Source organism: Apaloderma vittatum, unplaced genomic scaffold (assembly GCF_000703405.1).
Source record: "Apaloderma vittatum isolate BGI_N311 unplaced genomic scaffold, ASM70340v1 scaffold12600, whole genome shotgun sequence".
Taxonomy (NCBI): Eukaryota; Metazoa; Chordata; class Aves; order Trogoniformes; family Trogonidae; genus Apaloderma; species Apaloderma vittatum.
Genome location: NW_009694076.1, coordinates 28,035 through 45,615, shown reverse-complemented (window position 1 = coordinate 45,615; position 17,581 = coordinate 28,035). Strand labels below are relative to the sequence as shown.

The 17,581-nt window shown below is 43.3% G+C and overlaps 1 protein-coding gene across 1 annotated transcript in view; it reads left to right on the top strand.

The window, feature by feature from the left end:
* Positions 1-8,054: 8,054 nt before the first annotated feature.
* LOC104271600 (scm-like with four MBT domains protein 2) overlaps positions 8,055-17,581 on the top strand; it is a gene marked incomplete at both ends in the record, with an annotated part of 36,843 nt that continues 27,316 nt past the window's right edge. The window contains 2 exons of the mRNA XM_009866320.1: positions 8,055-8,143; positions 11,509-11,755. Of these exons, the coding sequence (XP_009864622.1) occupies positions 8,055-8,143; positions 11,509-11,755 (336 nt within the window). The remainder of the gene's footprint in view (positions 8,144-11,508; positions 11,756-17,581) is intronic.

The following is a 17,581-nucleotide window of genomic DNA, read 5'->3' as shown; positions in this document are numbered from 1 at the left end:
GACTTCGGGGGGACCTAATAGCTGCCTTTCAGTACCTAAAGGGAACCTACAGGACGGCTGGGGAGGGACTTTTTACAAGAGTGTCCAGCTACAGGACAAGGGGAAATGGGTTTAAGTTGAAGGAGAATAGATTTAGATTAGATTTTCTGAAGAAATTCTTCAGTACGAGGGTGGCAAGACTTTGGAATAAATTGCCCAGAGATGTTGTGTCTGCCCCCTCCCTGGAGGTGTTCAAGGCCAGGTTGGATGAGGCCTTGAGTAGCCTGATCTAGTTAAAAGGCGTCCCTGCCTGTGACAGGGAAGTTGGACTAGATGATCTCTAAGGTCTCTTCCAGCCTAGGCCAGTCTATGATTCTGTGATGATTCTGTGATTCTGTGATACTGGTGGCAGCAGCTCAGGTCCTCTCAGATGGATGGTTTACTCTTAGATTGTTGTCATGCCTCCATGCTTGTACTTGATAAATGGTAGGGAGATAGATGAGCTTAGGTATTCCGACATGCATTTTGTATTATTTTGTATTCTCAGGCATTATTTTGAAGTAATGGCACACTACTTGCTCATCAGTCCCTGGTAGGTGAAAGCATGGTCTTCTTATGCCTTCCTTTGTGGCTGGGAAGGACAACGGTGTCCACAGAGTACATCAATGTGTTCTTGAGGAGTAGCTTATTTATCTGCTCTTAGCCAATAAGGTATCTGTGCTACTATTTGTTTATTTTACTGAATGCGGCAGTTCAGATTCCTCAGTCTGGCTCTTGTCAATCAAGTGAGTGGTTTGGGAGGAAAAAGCCCCCGATCATAAAAAGATGAAAAAAATAGTGCATGTTCTTTCCGTTGTCTTCTCAAGTCTTCCAGATTTCAAGGTTTTTCCTTCGCTTTGCAGTGTGCTTGTTCATGGTGAAAAGAGAAGAGGAGAGTAAGACTCATATAAAGCCATGACCTGGAAGAAGTGGCTTTAAGAAAAACAGCAACTATTAGGAGACTAGATAAAATCTCAGGAGTTGGTAATGTGATAATACTATCTCATATTCATGGAATAGAGCGCCTGTGACTCAGTGCTTTCATGGGACCATAAATGTTCTTTTAATCTCTTATTTCTCCAGAGAAGCAGATAGATCTGAACCCATTATATGCTGTGGCTGAGGCAGGGCATAGAGACTTACAGGCTTGCAGGGGCAGCTGGTCTTGTACCAGGAATGAGGCTGCTGTCCTGGGTCTCCAGTGCATGGTTGGTGGGATTAGAGGGGATGCAGTGATGCAGGATGTGCAGTCCTCGTGCTTTTTTCAGCTGCTATTTGCATGGCTTTCATGTTTTGCATGCACAGTACAAAGGGAAAGGGCTGGTTTTGAGCAGCTGATGAAAAAAATGTGGTGCGTGGTGCTGATAGTGCTTGGCACATCAGCCAGGAGCTCCTGGTCCTCAGCTGCTGCCATGGTGCCCAGGTTTGGAGCCACTGGGGCCCGCCACAACCCAGGATCATTTGCTTGGGAAAATGAGACAAATGTAGGAAAGCGAGAAAACATCAGGGAGTTGAAATGGGAGAGAGGAATGGGAGTCAGAGGAAGAAGCAGGAAGAATTATTATTATTTGAGGGATATTGGGTGCAATCCATTTTTTGATGGAGTTCAGCCCTGTGGAAGGGGAGCTCAATTCCATGGCCTGTACCATCACTTCTGCGGAAATAAATAGAGCCTTAATGTGGAAGAGTCCTTTTTCTTTCTAATTTAAGAATTGGCTGTAGTATCTGCTCAGCTAGAAGCTACTCTCTGAAATGCATGTTTTGTATTGAAGGAGGCAGAAAGGCTTTGCATTTTCCCATGGGAGACACAAAGGTAGCATGCTGCAGAAATTGCAGCAATGCAGGGGTGCTTGTTTTTTTACTTTTGCAGGTGTGGATAAATTCACTGAGGTCAGTTAGGAGGAGGCAAAGCCTGAGCTCGGCCTCAACCGACCCAGCTTTGTGCTGAGCCTGGGTATTGGTGCACAACTGCAACTGCTCCTCAGAAATTGGGGAGAGAAATGTGGGATCTTTCTCAGGTGTTTCTGTAGTGATCTAGGTCCAGATAGATTCTCCTCTCCATGCCATTAGTCCTTCATGAGCGCAGTCCAGGGCAGAGCTCTTGGCTGATATTCTGCTACTGGATGCTCCTTGGCCCAGCGGTGTGCAGATCTGGCCTCTGTTTTGGGCTGCTTTGCTCTAAGGCAGGTGGTTCTGGGGCATTTTTCATGGCAGGAAGCCGCTTTAAAAGCCTTTGGCCTTGGTGCTGCAGAGGTGTGAAAACAACCACCCCTGCTGGCTCCAGAATGAACTGAACCTGATCCAAGGGAAACAGGCACATCTGCAGATGCAAGCTGCAGCTCCAAACAGGGCTGTGGTGTTGCCTGCTAAACCTGGAAAGAGAAACAGTTACGAGAATATTGGTGTTTCGGGAGCATCACTTTGTGAGGTTCGTGTCTGGTGGTTGGGCTGTGCTGTGTCTAATCTGGTGCAAGCTCTGACCGATGCTTTTTTCATGGTGAGAGCGTGGCTAATACGACTCCTCTCTGGATTATCTGGTGTTTAATCGTTTGTTTCAGCTCACACTGTCACCTTTGCATCAGTGGGATCACTACACTGAGTCAGTCTTTCAGCTGCCATGTCACTGCTTCTCTTGAATCCTCTGTCTGTAATAAATTGCCTGGAGATTGTCCCCCAAAGTCTCATGTTTGGGCAATCTTGTATTTGCACAGTCTCGTATCAGTCACTCCTGTGCCCAGCAGACCCTGTGCAGGCCTGGCACTAAGATGGGTGTGTGGCTCGTAATGATGTTGAGACTCTTGGTCAAGCTCTGTCCTTGTAGAGCACCAAAGCCTCATGCTCTAGAGGACCAGTCAGTGTGATTGTGTTACTGTTGTCTTGGTCAAGCAAACCAGAACTCCTTAGGATGTAATTTCCAAAGTAGCCTGAATGTAACTAGAATATCTCAAATGCTTTCATGTCACTGGAGCCCTATTCCGGTGTGGGTGACAGTCCTTTTCCAAGGTGCCATCTTCACAGATGAGCTGTGCCTGGTGAGGGAGGGCTGGATGTGCAAAGGGACAGATGACATGCAGTACAGATCCCTGCTTGGAGAAGGTTTTATGCATTAGTAAAAGTCATACTCCCCCTCTACTCTGCCCTGGTGAGGCCACATCTGGAATTTTGTGACCCCTCAGTTCTGGACCCCTCAGCTCAAGAGAGACAGGGAACTGCTGGAGAGAGTCCAGCGCAGCCACAGGGATGATGGAGGGATGGAACATCTCCCTGGTGAGGAAAGGCTGAAGGAGCTGGGGCTCTTTAGCTTGGAGAAGAGGAGGCTGAGGGGTGACCTCATTCATGTTTATAAATATGTCAAGGGGGAGTGTCAGAAGGACAGAGCCAGGCTCTTCTCAGTGATGTCAAGTGACAGGACAAGGTGCAACAGGTACAAGCTGGAACACAGGAGGTTCCACAAAAACATTAGAAAAAAGTTTTCACTGTGAATGTGACAGAGCCCTGGCACAGGCTGCCCAGGGAGGTTGTGGAGTCTCCTTCTCTGGAGACATTCAAAACCCACCTGGACGTGTTCCTGTGTGACCTACTGTGGGTGATCCTGCTCTGGCAGGGGGGTTGGACTAAATGATCTTTTGAGGTCCCTTCCAACTCCCAACATTCTGTGATTCTGAGCGATTCTCAGTGATTCTTCTCAGTTTTGTCAGCTCACCAGACTGCAGAGAACAAGAGATGTTTCCTCCTATGCCACCCAGGCAGAAGTACCAGGGACTTTCTTATAAAGATTTCTTGCCAGCTCTTGAGTCTGTGCAGTTCAGTAAGGACCGGGGTGGCATGAATGAGGGTGACATTAATCATGCACTTTTAAATTACTGCTTGTGCCCATCACACTTTGGGTTTGGAGGAAGTTTGTCAGAATATTTCCTTCTGAAGGTTTGAAGGACATGTTTTGTCCTCTGTGGCTCTTGCAGGAGGACCTACCTCCCTTCATGGAATAGGTATCTCTGAAAGGATTTGGTGAGGTTTTTTGGGTTTTTTTTTTGCTTTGTATGTTTCTTCTTCCTCCCTTGGCACCACAGCCATTAGCTGAGATCCTGTTCTGGGTGGGGAAGTTCACAGAGGTCTTCTGGGAAAATGGGTCCATTGAAAGGTACAGAAAACATGGATTTCATCCTGTCCACCTTTCCATCCCACTGTTTGCCCAGCCAGCTGCAGATGGCCTCTAAAAGCAGAGTTCTTCCAGCCTGTCTGCAGTAGGAGAGGTTCAGTTGCGTCTTTTCATGCAGCTAACAAGTGAAAACACGAATTAGCGATTGAAAATGGGTGCTTCAATTCACAGATGCTGAATCTGATACGCCAGAGAAGCACCAGCATTTCTTGAGATAGATGCTGGTGCTGGGCACCCATGCATTACACTGCCAGCTAATTCTCGTTTGCCCAGCAGATTTTCCTTTGTTTGAATATTCTTGTTTAACATTTTGCTTGCTCCTTGAAGGCTTTTGCGGATATCGTGATGATTCGGATTCACTTCACGACTACTAAAACCCAATATTTGCATTGTAGTGACTTGAACTGTAGCGCTGAAAAGCCCCTTCACACTCTGCAGCCACAGAAGAAAGTGCAAATCTCTGTTTCTAAAACTTCCAGTGCAATCTCTTCTCTCTCAGAGGTTATCAGAGTCCCTTTATCTACACCGCAAAAGAATAAAATAAAACGAAACACCAGATATTAGATTTGTTTGGGGAAGATTGCTCTGAACCCAGTCAGAAACTGGGAGTAGTTTGTTTTTCTGTCTGAGTCTGTTTAGTCTGAAAACAAAGGTCACTTTTGGACTTTGGAAGCCTGTAATCCAGTTTTGAATGTGGAGTGGGGGACCATCTTTTTTAAAAAAGGACAAAGGATTTTTTTTGGAGAGACATTAGAAGGGGCACTGAGTGACAGGCAGCGAGATCTGCAAGTCGGGCACCGTTAAGACATTTCAGATTGGGCATCTGGAAATAGAGGCCCCTGAAATCTGTTGTCAACTTTGAAAATCCTATTCCCGCCCCCTCCCCTGCCCCTCCTGCCAGCTTTGAAAGTTCAAAGTGTGTTTCTTTTTATCACATTTGTCATTCCTAAGTAATGAAGCTCTGGCATTCAAAATTTGGCTGACAGCTTCGTGGGCATGAGCCAAAATGAAGTTCAACTTGCACCTTTCTGTGATGCTCCCAGTGCTGTTGGCAGCGAGAGGCAGGAGTCTGAGCTAGAGGGACTCCAGTCTCATTCATTATGGCAATTACTATCTTCTCACTGATGCTAAAATTAAGCCTGTTTTCTTTATCCTAATGTAGGTGGACAGGAACCGATGAGGTGTATGCTACATGAATGCTGAGAGAGAAAGTGCCTTGTATAAACCATTTCTTCTCAGGCTATTCCTTCATCTTAAATAATGTAAAGGTCATAAATCTCCTGGAAATCATGCAAAATCAGTGCTCCAAAAGATCCAGGCAAGTTCAGGTATCATTTTATAGAGGCTCAAGTCCAGCACTTTAGAGTTTGCTAATTTAAAATACATTTAAATGCACTTTTAGAGTCATTTACATCTATAAACAGAACATGTAGTTCAAATGACAGGAGGAAAACTGTCTTATGGGGAAGGAGCACAACTCAGAAATGAGGTCTGATGTAAGGTCTGTGGGGCATGGCTTCTGCCTTTGTCCATAGCCACCTGTATGGATCGTGTAAGATATTTAGGATATAAATTGAGCCTGGGCCAGAGTCCAAGTGTGCCAAGCGCCCGTGCTGGATGGAAGACCAACCATGAGTATGTTGTGCCAGGTTTTGTGACAATGTCGTGTAACTCTCCGTGAGCAAACCCCAGTGCTCTCTCTTTGCTTTTGTTTAATTTGATGTTTGGCAGCAGATGGCTTGAGGATGCATTTTGAAAAGGCTCAAGTTTGGTCTCCTTGTCTGATGGCAATATGTGTGCCCGCAATGCTGTTTGCACTTGCAGTCTGAAACCTTCCTGTTCTGTGGAGATCATGCCTTCTCAGAGATGCAAAACCTCAGTTGCTGCATCGTGGGAACAGTGTGGTAGCTGACACCTATCTTGGGGATCGAGTGAAAAATCAGAGTCACCAAGTTTTTAAAACATGTAGAAATCCCACCCTGGGGTGTGTGAAAGAGCAAAGCGTGTCAGACTGGATCCTTCTTGGTTGACCAGTGTGATATTTCTGTAAAGTGTAGAGCAAAGGAACTATGAGGGCTGCTATCATTTGATTATTCTGGACCTACGCTGGTTAATCACAACCCTTCCTGGGCTGCCCTATGAAGTAATGGTCTTGAAACCATGTGGCCAGTTGTTTGTTGAGAGGAAATGTTTTAATTTTCAAATGCTTGCAATTTTTTCCCTTCTATAGCTGTTGCTGTGTTAGCAGCATAACTATAGCACCGTTGGACATCTCACACATAACATTTTTTAGGGGAGAGAAAAATGTTTTTAATGAAATTTAATTGCCATTTAAATGTGGATGAAGTTAAAGTCTGGTTTCTGATCACAAATGCACAATGCATTTGAAGAGACGTATATCTCTGAAGCTGAGATTTGCTGAATTGCCTTTTGGTGCCCAACTTACTGATTTCAACAAGAACTGAATTAGAATTTGAATTCCAGAGGCAATGTTAATATAATTCAGTTCAAATCTTATTAAACTGTCTGGATAATGGATCCCTAATGTAACACAGGTTTACAGTGTTTTCCTCAAAAACGATTATTTTTTGAAATAGAAGTTCCTGATAAAATCTTGAAGTCTTTGTTCCTGCAAGTGTATTGGCTCAGTAGCTGTCACACGATGTTCTCAGGGTTGATTCTTTTGCTTCGTTGGTGGCAAACACCTGGTGTGTCGGTTATCGAGGAACTGAAAGTTTGCATAGCGTATTTTTTTTTCTCTGAGGTCATTAGTGAACATACAAAGGGACTTTATAAATTATATCTGAGCATTGTGATACACAGGAAACCAGGAGATTACACGAGCAGTGGCTGGTTTTGAATGGGAGAGATGGAGATGATAAGCCATGCTGTTGCAAATCACTGTCAGTGACTAAAGTGGAGCAGCTCCTGAAACTCTGTGCACAGGTTTCCCAAGGAACTGGATAACAGATTTTCTCCTGGTCTAGTTTGAGATTGTATCTGAAACTTTAGAGCTGATAAACCCCGAGGAGGTATTGTCAAGGATTAGGGCTGGGCTGGCCACTAAATGCTGACAGCTGCTCTCTAATACCCTGTCTCCCCTCCCCAAAGGGGAATGGAAAGGGAATAAGAAAGAGACCCCTAATGGGTTGGAAAAGAAAACTGGAACAGTTAAATAAAACAGGAGTACTAATAAGGAGATAATGAAACATATGCAAATATATGCAAAAGTGATATTGAACCTAACTCACCCCGATAGCAATCCCCACTGATGCTGCAGAGCTGGTGGCACTGGGGAGGTCCCAGGCTCGGTGGCACAAGAGTTGGATTTGGGAACTCAGGATAGGGTTCAAAGGCAGAAGATCGGATGGGAATCCTCCTTGTATGCTGGCCTTTGAAGAAGAGACCTTAATCCACGTGATCGCTCAGCCTTAAACTGAATATGATATATATGGAATGGAATTTTTTTTGTCAGGTTTGGATCTCCTGTCCATTTCTCCCTGGTTGTACAATCTTTTTACTTCATTGCCACCACTTTTACTTCCCGGCACCCACAATATGTTACACAAGGTTTAGCAATGACCTTGGTTTCTACAGGAGCAAATATGAACAAGAGCCTTTCTGCATACCAGTCCTTGGTAGTGTGCATAAACATCAGGCGTGATCACTTCTAGTAGCAGACACTGTCTGCAAAACCATGCTGTTAGCTTCTGAAAGTGCAGCCCCTTAGAATAGACTGAGCTGAAAAGTAAAATCACTGAACAGAATTGGTTCTGTTCAGCTCAAACCAGGATGGATGTCTCTAAAATACAAATGGCAAGTGCTTTGCAGTCTGCTGTGCTAACCATATATTTTTTTATTTCCTCTCCCTCCCCAGCAATAAAAGAGAAATACATGGACTGGACAGAGTTTCTCATACACGATTTGACTGGGGCCCGGACTGCACCTGCAAATTTACTGGAAGGCGTATGTATTAGATTGCAGTTTCTATCAGACGCGGCGTCGCGGTGTGCGTGCTGCAGCGGTGTTTGCGTTCCCGATGTCTGGTGGGGTCTGATCCAGCGCTGGCCAAAAGTCAGTGGCAACGTTGCCTTGACTCTTGCTGGCTCTGCTTCTGACCCAATGATGGGTAGTTTGTTTGTCTTTACGGTGGAGGGCGGTGCTTAAAATGTTGGGTACGCAAAGAAGGCTGGGTGGTGAAGGAGAGCGTGGAGGGCATCTACACAGCCCTTCACTGCACCATTAGATCCACCCAACTGGTGACCCGGGCTTTTATTGGAGAGAAGGTTTAATCAGTTGATGGGGAGCACTGTGAGTTTTATGTGTTTATGGAAATAGCTCTCCCAAGGACCTTCCCTCCACCTAAACACAGCAGTCAGATTTAGCAATTGGGTGAGGTGGCCTCAGTCATTGGCAGTCAGCAGAGAAGAAGGGTCTGCTTTTTTAAGATGCCCCCATGTGGCCTTGAGCTTACTCTGTGCAGCATATTCACAGGGAGGTTTGCACCTGCCTTGAGATCTTGGACAAAAATCCCGCAGATCCATCTTGAAACCATGGGAGCAGGGCACCTTCTCTATTGGGATGTGCCCTGCTCTTGTGTGGGTGCTGCATAGGTGTTTGGAGAGGAGACAGTGTGTCCAGCAGAAGACAGATTTTCCTGCCACTCTGTATTTAGACTGAGGGCATACAGGCATTTTACCTTTGTGTAAACACTCGTGTTGGCTTTTTGGAAGCCAGTAGCTGAAAGGGGCTACAGGAAAGCTGGGGAGGGACTTTTTACAACAGAGTGTAGAGATAGGACAAGGGGCAGGGTTTTTAAACTAGAGCAGGGTAGATTTAGATTAGACATTAGGAAGAAGTTTTTTACTATGAGGGTGGTGAAACCCTGGCATAGGTTGCCCAGAGAGATGGTGGAGGCTCCATCCCTGGAGACATTCAAGGTCAGGCTTGATGGGGCTCTGAGCAACCTGATCTGGTTAAAGATGTCCCTGCTCACTGCAGGGGGGTTGGACTGGATGACCTTTAAAGGTCTCTTCCAGCCCAACACATTCTATGATTCTAAGTGTGTATCCAGGCTCTATTTTTGATCATTTTTGGCCTGGTCACTCCCACTGGCCACAGTTGAATCCTTTTTCCACATGCCTGTGCAGTACGAGCTGCCTGGCAGGGAGAGTTAATAGTGTACCATCAATATTTCCCTCCTCAATCTGTGAGCTGAACGCCCAAAGTAATGCATGTCCTCAGCTTCTGCTACATCCCCGTTCATGGACTGTTCCCAGGTGACACATGCAAAAAGCTTGGTGGTGTCCAACGCCCATCTTTGGTTTTACTGATGGCATCCAGAACCTCCTCCATTCCCGTCCCACAGGTAGAGAAAAGAGGCAGCCCCAGGCAGAAATGCAGGGAAAGGAAAGAGAGTATTTTTGAAGCTTTTTTCTGACCCTTTTCTGGTGTTTTATGCAATGTATGTCCTTAGTGTTGTCTGTGCCGTGCAATGTATGTACCCTCCTGTCGACAGATTTGCTGTTCATGAGTGCTGCAGATTGTTGTTATACTGTTAAATCAATATGTAGTGATACTTTTGGGTGGGGTTTTTTATGTGCCTGTGTAGAGTTCTTGTGTTAATGTTAGTATTTCATGCAAGCCAATTATTAATCTTGGCCGTTCAGTCCTCGGGGGTAAGTGACAACCCATTGGCATATAATTCAGTGCACAAATCAGGGAAAGCAATATTTGCTTTTATACAGCCAGGGATTTATTATAAGTTAAAAGTTAAATGATTACACCATCATTTCATATTAAAGAATGTTTTGTTGCAATGAAACAGCTGTATGAGAGGAAAAAATCCATTAAAGTAGATTTCTGTTACGTTACTAAATTCTGACACTACATTTTACCATGAAATAATATTTGAAGATATTATACAGGTGCTTGTAGCTTCCACTTCAGAGGAGTGGCTTGTAATGGCAAATATATTGTTCAGAGAATTATATATTAATTATGGAGCTGGTTAAAACTGTATATCTGATAAGGTTTTAGTTAATTTGAATTACATTTTTTTACTAAATTCTTATACATTTGCCTCTTATTAAGAGATATGTATTGAAAATCAACTGCATTTCAAAATTGTGGATATTTTCAAAGTTCAGTAGGAAAGTGATTTTTTTTTGAAAAACAAGATTTTCTCCTCTCTTTTCTAGCCACTCCTAGAAAGAACCATCCTGGGCTGACTCTGATTTACAGAATTAATATTTTAAAATATACTGTGAAAGGTTTATATTGTTTAATTAAGTAGAAGTGGGGCAAACACACAGTAAAAAAAAAAGTCCTTGTTTTTAATTTATTTTGCTTCTGCTTAGCATCTCCTTTGGGGACCAGTGCTTCCAATTCCTGGGGTATTTTTTAGAGCTGCTCTTAAAGACCTGGAATCGAGAAATTGCATAAGAATTGGAACTTAGATTTAATAAAAAAGAAGAAATCTAACTGTTAGGTTAGCGGAGAAAAGCTTTACAAGACAGAGATGCTCACAGTCACAAAACAAAAATGCTGAGCCCCAAAGGTATCGTTCTGCAAAGCATCTAATGTTTTTTTAATGCTTGTGGTTAGCAGCTTTGGAGGTGGAAAGTTAAGCACATGTGTAAATTGTTGCAAAACTGGGATCACAGAAAAAACCCGTGTAAGCAAATAACCCGTTGCTGGGATTTCTTGGGTGTGGTGACTTGGCCCAACAAATCCCTTGGGCTTTGATCCCAAGACTGCTTAAGCTGGTGGAAACCTATGATTGGCTTTGGAGTACCCACCATAGACTCTTGCATTCATGGCTATGGGGAATGATTTGCTCTACATGCCCGTAGGAATGAGATAAAGCCTTTGGTGGGAAAGATCATTGCACGGAGGGCAATTCTGGGGTCTTGCCCAAAGTAGTCACCTTAGAGAAGTCACCTTTTATGTAAATGACAGTGTCCAGTCCTGTGATTGGTTCTTATCAGCTGCAATCAATGAAAAATTGGTTGAAATCCTCCAGTATAACTGGGCTTTCAGTTGTTCAGGAGCATCCTAAGTGGATGTGCCTTACAGACTTTTCCACCTTTCGTTATTCTTTTTTGTTGTTGTTGTTGATGTCGGTTGAGAAATTAGCACAACTGTTGTTTTCTGTTTTACTTCTGAATTTGCACTTGGAAGACATTGGGTAAAATAGAAGAAGAACAGACTGTTTGCTGATCGCTTGGATGATGGTGTGAAAAACAAAAATAATCTTCTGCTGTCATCTGTTTCCTTGAGAAGTCTTCAAATAAAGTTTAAAATAAGGAGTTTTGCTTCTATTCAAACAGCCTCTGCGAGGAAAAAACCCTGTAGACCTCATTACAGTTGATTCCTTAATAGAGCTGCAGGATTCCCAGAATCCCTTTCAGTACTGGATAGTTAGTGTGGTTGAAAATGTTGGAGGAAGATTACGCCTTCGCTATGTGGGATTGGAGGAGACTGAATCCTATGACCAGTGGTTGTTTTACTTGGATTGCAGACTTCGACCAGTCGGTTGGTGTCAAGAGAATAAATACAGAATGGACCCACCTGCAGGTAAAGAGCCTCTTAAAAAATACTATCATCTCCTTTTGTGGCATTTGCTGATATTCTGAAATACTCGTGCAACCCATTTCTTCTTCTCCAGCATTCACATTGCTTTGGCAGGAGTTTCAAGCTGTAGCACAGGTGGCATGTGAGAGCTATCTAGTTTGGGTTCAAAGTGGGTCAGGTAAACTGTATTTATTTAATAAATCCAGTTTAGCTTGCCTCACTCCTGGAAGGAAGCAGAGTCCGATAAAAGCAGTTTTGTGCAGTTTTCCACCAAGATGCAGAGCTGATGGGGCTAGTCCCAGGATGTGCCAGCTGGCCCAGCCCTTTTCAGTGTCATTTTAGTGAGAAGGTCTTCCTGGCCATACTGTAGGCATCATGGTGGAGTCCTCACTGGGAACCAGTCCTGTGCTGTCCAAATAAAGTCCTGTGTGACACCTCTCAGCATATAAAAGGCTCCATTTGCTTTCCCCTCAACCAAAGACATCTTGCCTGTTTGTCTTGCCACGGCCACACACATTTCTCTTGGGTAGCAGTAGATCTCCATCAAATTTCCTGGGGCTGAAGAAAGTGTTTTGGAATCTTTATGGTCTCTGCAACACAAGTCTTTCATATTCTGCTGTAAGATTGTTGTACATCTCTAATGTGAGACCTGTCTTATGTGTAACCAGTCAGAAAGTGGAGCGAGGGCACTGGGTTTTTCTACCTGTCCTTGTCAGCCCGCCCATTGAGAGGTTATGAAGTGTCTGTTGATAGAAGCTAAGGAAATGCTCTGTTGGGTAATGGTAGATGGTGTCTTTCAGATTTAAAATACACACTCCCACATTTTCTCCAAGAAATCTTTGCAAGTTATGTCAGACCCAATTAAACATCAGAAGACTGAAACTTGGAGAAGCAGTTCTCTAGTGTCCAAACCAGCTTGGAGGGAGAGAAATAGGTACCGTAGTTGATCCACTGCAGATACTGTAGTTGATCCAGTGCAGACTCAGAAATCAGTCATTACAAATCTGGGAGTAGGAGAAGTTCAAGGGGCAGGGACCAGGTAGAAGGGGCAGGCACAAGCAGGCTGGGCCAGGAGGCTGAGATCAGCAGAGATTGGGAGTCAGCTGGAATCAAACTCCAAACAGTGTGACTGGATTTGGCAAAAGGATCAGGACCAAAATGGCAGGGAAAGAATGGTTGTAAGGATGAGTGTAGAGGAAGGTTAAGCGCTACCAAGGTCTAGCCAGCAGGATATGGCCTAGGGATGACAGCACACAGCAGAGGCTCAGGGCTGCTTGAAGCCTGCTGGAGAAATGCTTGTAGAGGCATGTACTGGCAGGTTCTGGGGCTAGCTTTGAAGATATGCTTCCAGGATATACCCCATTACAATGGGGGATGGCTGGGAGGGTGGATTTTCTCCACCATCCAGTAGTATTGTTCAAAACCTTGTGGAAGTTTCTGGTCAGTTTTATTTCTCTCTTCTTGGGGTGTTTGGCTCTGCGTTGGTCTGACTTGAGGTGGCCAAGTCAAGTTGGTTGACTTGACTTCCCTTGGAATTAGGGATCTGGTTAAACATGGCAGCTTAGACTCTTGCATCCATAGTCTTCTTTGGGGCAGGAAGTGTACAGTATCTGTATTTTTCATAAAATTGTAGCTTATATTTGGGACCAAAAAGCTGTTATACAAGTGGAACATGTCCCCCGTTTGCTAGCTATGTGCACCTCCAAGCTGGATGCTGCAGGACTGCCCTTTCCCTTGAGAGATGAGGTGGTTTCTTGATTAATGCACAGGTTTTGGACCAGCAGACCTCTACCTCCTTTACCTGTATAGGTAAACAACTTGTCCAGGTCTGTGCCTCATTTACAATGTGCTGTGGGTGACTTTTTTCCATAAATGTCAAATAATAGCAGACAAGTAGTGCTTCTTTGGGTATTTCTGATGTGGCTTCTGTCCATTGCAACTGATTCAGAGAGGTTACCCCGATACATACAGTTGTTGTGTTCACAGGTTTGTCTGGATCTTGGGTCTAAATCGAGATCTTGAATGCTTTTGGGAAGCATGTGTTTTGATTCGCTGGTAGGTAGGAATCAATGTTCCCCATCACTTCTAAATCAGGTGTGAATACTGGAGAGCACGGACATCACTCACTCTGTTGTTTTACAGAGCATTTGTGTTACAGAGAAACACTGTTTCATTGACTGTCTTTGAACCCTCTTGGCCTATGCAGGTTTGATGAATCAATACAGAAATGGCTGAAGCAAGAATTGTACTTTCTCTTTTGCTTATTCCACTCTCTTTCTACTCTTCCCTCTTTTTATCCAGTTGTGCTTCCTTCTCTATGGATTCCCTATCCACCCACCTTTCTTTTATTTTTATTTTTGGCTGTCTTGTCTCTAAACTTGTTATTTGACACCTTATTTGCTGAAGTAACTTATCTTTCTGCTCCCCTCTCCTTGATTTAACTAATTCGAAAATTTCTTTCTCTTCTTCTCCTATGTCTTCATCTAACATGTTTCCTCTCCTTAGCATTTCTCTGGTCATTCACTTTTTAGCAAATGTTGTTATTAATGATTTCAGTGCTCAGATCTTCTTCTTGATTTCCATCAACTTAAATACATGATCATCTTACAAAGCTGGGTCTCCCAGGAGTCTGATGTGAAAAGACTCTTTGGTTCTCAACCCTTCCATTTTCTCACAAGTCCTCTCCTAAACAGTGCTCCCGAGGAGTATTCCTGAGTCCCTGCTTCTGCTCTACCCAGTCAGGCTCTACCGGAGTAGCCAGTTAGAAATGGGAATCTGAGCAGTTTCTGGAGGCAGAAATATTGGTTGTACAACTTCTTATATATTGGACTATATTGACCATTTCATCTCTGCATAATATTGACATGTTCATGAGACACAATGGATGAATAGGGGAAGAGCCAGAGGAAGAAGATGGAAAAAGCCAAGTGTCTGGTCTTACGGGATCTGTCATAAAATAAAGAGTCTGCAAAAGAAATCTTGGGGCGAGCAGGCAGGCAAGCGTAGTGAGTTGTCAGGATGAGATGGTGGCAGCTGCACCTTCTCTAAAGAATCTTGTGGTTGAAGCTACTAAACAGCTAACTGTCAAAGATGCAATTTCCTAAGGAACCCAGGACAGAAGAGTGTGCTAGGGACACGTCCTTCCCTGCTTACATCCCTCCTGGTGACTTCTATGGTAAATAGAATTTGGACTAGAAAGACCTTTATTGTGTGAAAAGCTTTCTTAGGAAAGAGAAAGAATCTGTGCACAGTATGTTGGTTTTTTACGTTTCAGGTATTAGATTCACCTGCCATAGTGTGGGCACCAAAAAGACAGTTCAGCATGAGTTATCGCTTTCTCTTTATGATTAGTGGAGAAAAGGGGATGCTTAAGACACAGCTGACATACCTTGGGTGAAATGACATTTTCGTAAGTTTATTTTGTCCACTCAGAGCAGCCCGAAAGCAACAAACACAGTCCCAGTTGTCTTACTTTAGAACATCTGAAGCCAGTTAAGGTGACTCCTTGATTGATTACAGGAAGAGCCTTAGACTGTATATCAAAGCAGCTATGAATCTCCTCCAAAGAGGTGCTGAGTGCATGCTGCTCCTCTCAAATCAGGCTGAGTGTTCAATTGCTGTGTTCAGTTATTCATCAGTTCTGCAGGTTGTGACAGTGCTTTGCCTACCCTTGAGTTGGATGCTGCATATGCACCTTCATCTTTGTCTCCTTTTGGGTCTGAGCTGTGATTTTTCTGTGTTGATCCACCTCTGGAAGCCTCCAGGTTGAGTTTCACCTTGCGCAGCAGTTTGAGGTCAATCTTTCAAGACGTAGATGATCTTAGAGGTCTGTACCAACCTTAATAATTCTATGATTCATACAAAGGAGATCCCATGCATCTGAATGTTTAGGTTGTTTTGTATGGAGAGGTCTCTTTTCTGAAGCCATCCACATCGTAGCACCCCCTTAAGGTACAAGCATGTGCCAGAGGGTCCTTACAAAATAGCATTCTGGCTGTCTTCTCCAAATGGCAACTTTCAGACCCTTCGGATGTCTTGTTAGGCAAAAGGGTCATAGCCTGTTTTTTTCCCCTCAGATGCATATCTGAATCCAAAATAAGCCTCCTTGCTCGTGCAAATTGGCACAGGCTGCTTGACGCAGAGCCACGAATGGTCTTGCCTCCATGGTTTACGCAGGAAGAGATCGTCTTGTTTTATGTTGCTTTCTGTTTGAGGACAAATTGGCAGTCATTTTAGTTGCTCACTCCTTGTTAACCTAAATACAAATTGACACAGCACATTTTATTCAATTACCTGCAACACTATCACTTAAGCAAAATGCTTTATGCTCTTTTAACCATGCAGTTTAGTGTCCATACACTCGCCAGCGTAAGCAAGCTGCCGCTAATTAAATGCACATATAATATTGCTTGCTGCTTATTAAAACCACTGGAGCTGTCTTTCTTCATCTCTCAAAGTTTCTTGATACTGCCCAAAGAAGTTGCTGTTTCACTGGTTTTGGGCAAAGTTGCCAAAAACTGCCACTTTCTTCTTCTTTCCTATGCTTCACTGTCATGATGATAGAAAGCAAGGGTTTCTCAAAACCCATTTTTTTGTTAGTTGAAGCAACAGTCTGGCTGCAGTTTAGGGTGAAGTCATCTTGTATTGGGTTTTCCCCGTTTGGCATCATTTAAACCAAACAGTAAGAAACCAAGTGAGTTGTTTCCCTCCTTGCTTTTCAAGCCAATCAGAGCTCCTGCGAGTAAGGCAGAACTGGAGGAACAAGGCTATAAAATAATGAACAATTAGATAAAGAACACACTTCTTAATGCCTGTGACAGCTGCACATGCTGTAAACAAATACTTGAAAGGTATATTCCCATTAATAGCCAGGCAGTTGAGGAATTAAAAAAAATCGTGCCCTGAAAGGTTAACATTTCCCTTTAAGTGTGTTTAAATTCATATGCATATCCTTGATGTATGTTCTGAAGCAGCAAGGTTTGATATAGTGTAAGTATAAATACATCCACTTCCACTGAGTGATTCTGCAAATCCTATTTTGATAAGGTCTTAAATCTGTTGAGATCAGAGCATAAAATTCTCTTGTACCATCAGTGCTAGGTGAAAACAGTGCTTGCCAATTCCTTTTTTTCATACATATTTTTATTCTCTCCTTCAGAAGTGTAAGATACAGCAGTAAATCTTTTCTAGCTAGTAAATATATATGGTTATCAGATGTACAGAATTTAAATGCAAATTGGGCCAAATTGAACTGTGATGTAAGTGCATGAAGCCGAACTGACAAAAGCAAAGCTTCACACTGTTCGCTCTGTATCAAGGTTCAAGTTTATTATTGAGTAAATGTTCATTTCCATTTTAATAATTGTTGCAATCTACCTACTTATCTTGTCTCTTTAAGACCTTGATATGAATGTTCTGCAATAATGTGTTATGTGCAGGATAACAATATGTTTTCTAGGGCAGAAGTAAATCCAATATAGTGTTCTTCATTGTAGTATTATTTCCTACGTTGTTTCCTTGGATGATTCATAGGCATTTCGCTGCACTGGACCATAAAGGGCTTGTTAATATAATGATTTAATAATATTAAAGCTATTTAAAGAAACTCGCTGAAAGCAATGTGAATCTGCAGGAAGATGTTGCCTGAAAAGTATAATGATGCATTCCTAAGTGTAAGCCTTTGAATTGGTGTGATACCCTGGTAAACGGGACTGGGTCCCACACTTACCCTACGCACTGCAAAAAAACCCCAAACCCTGCAATAATAGTAAAAAAAAAATAAAATACTTGCCAATGAACAGAAGCCTTGGTAAAGATATTTCTGGTTTT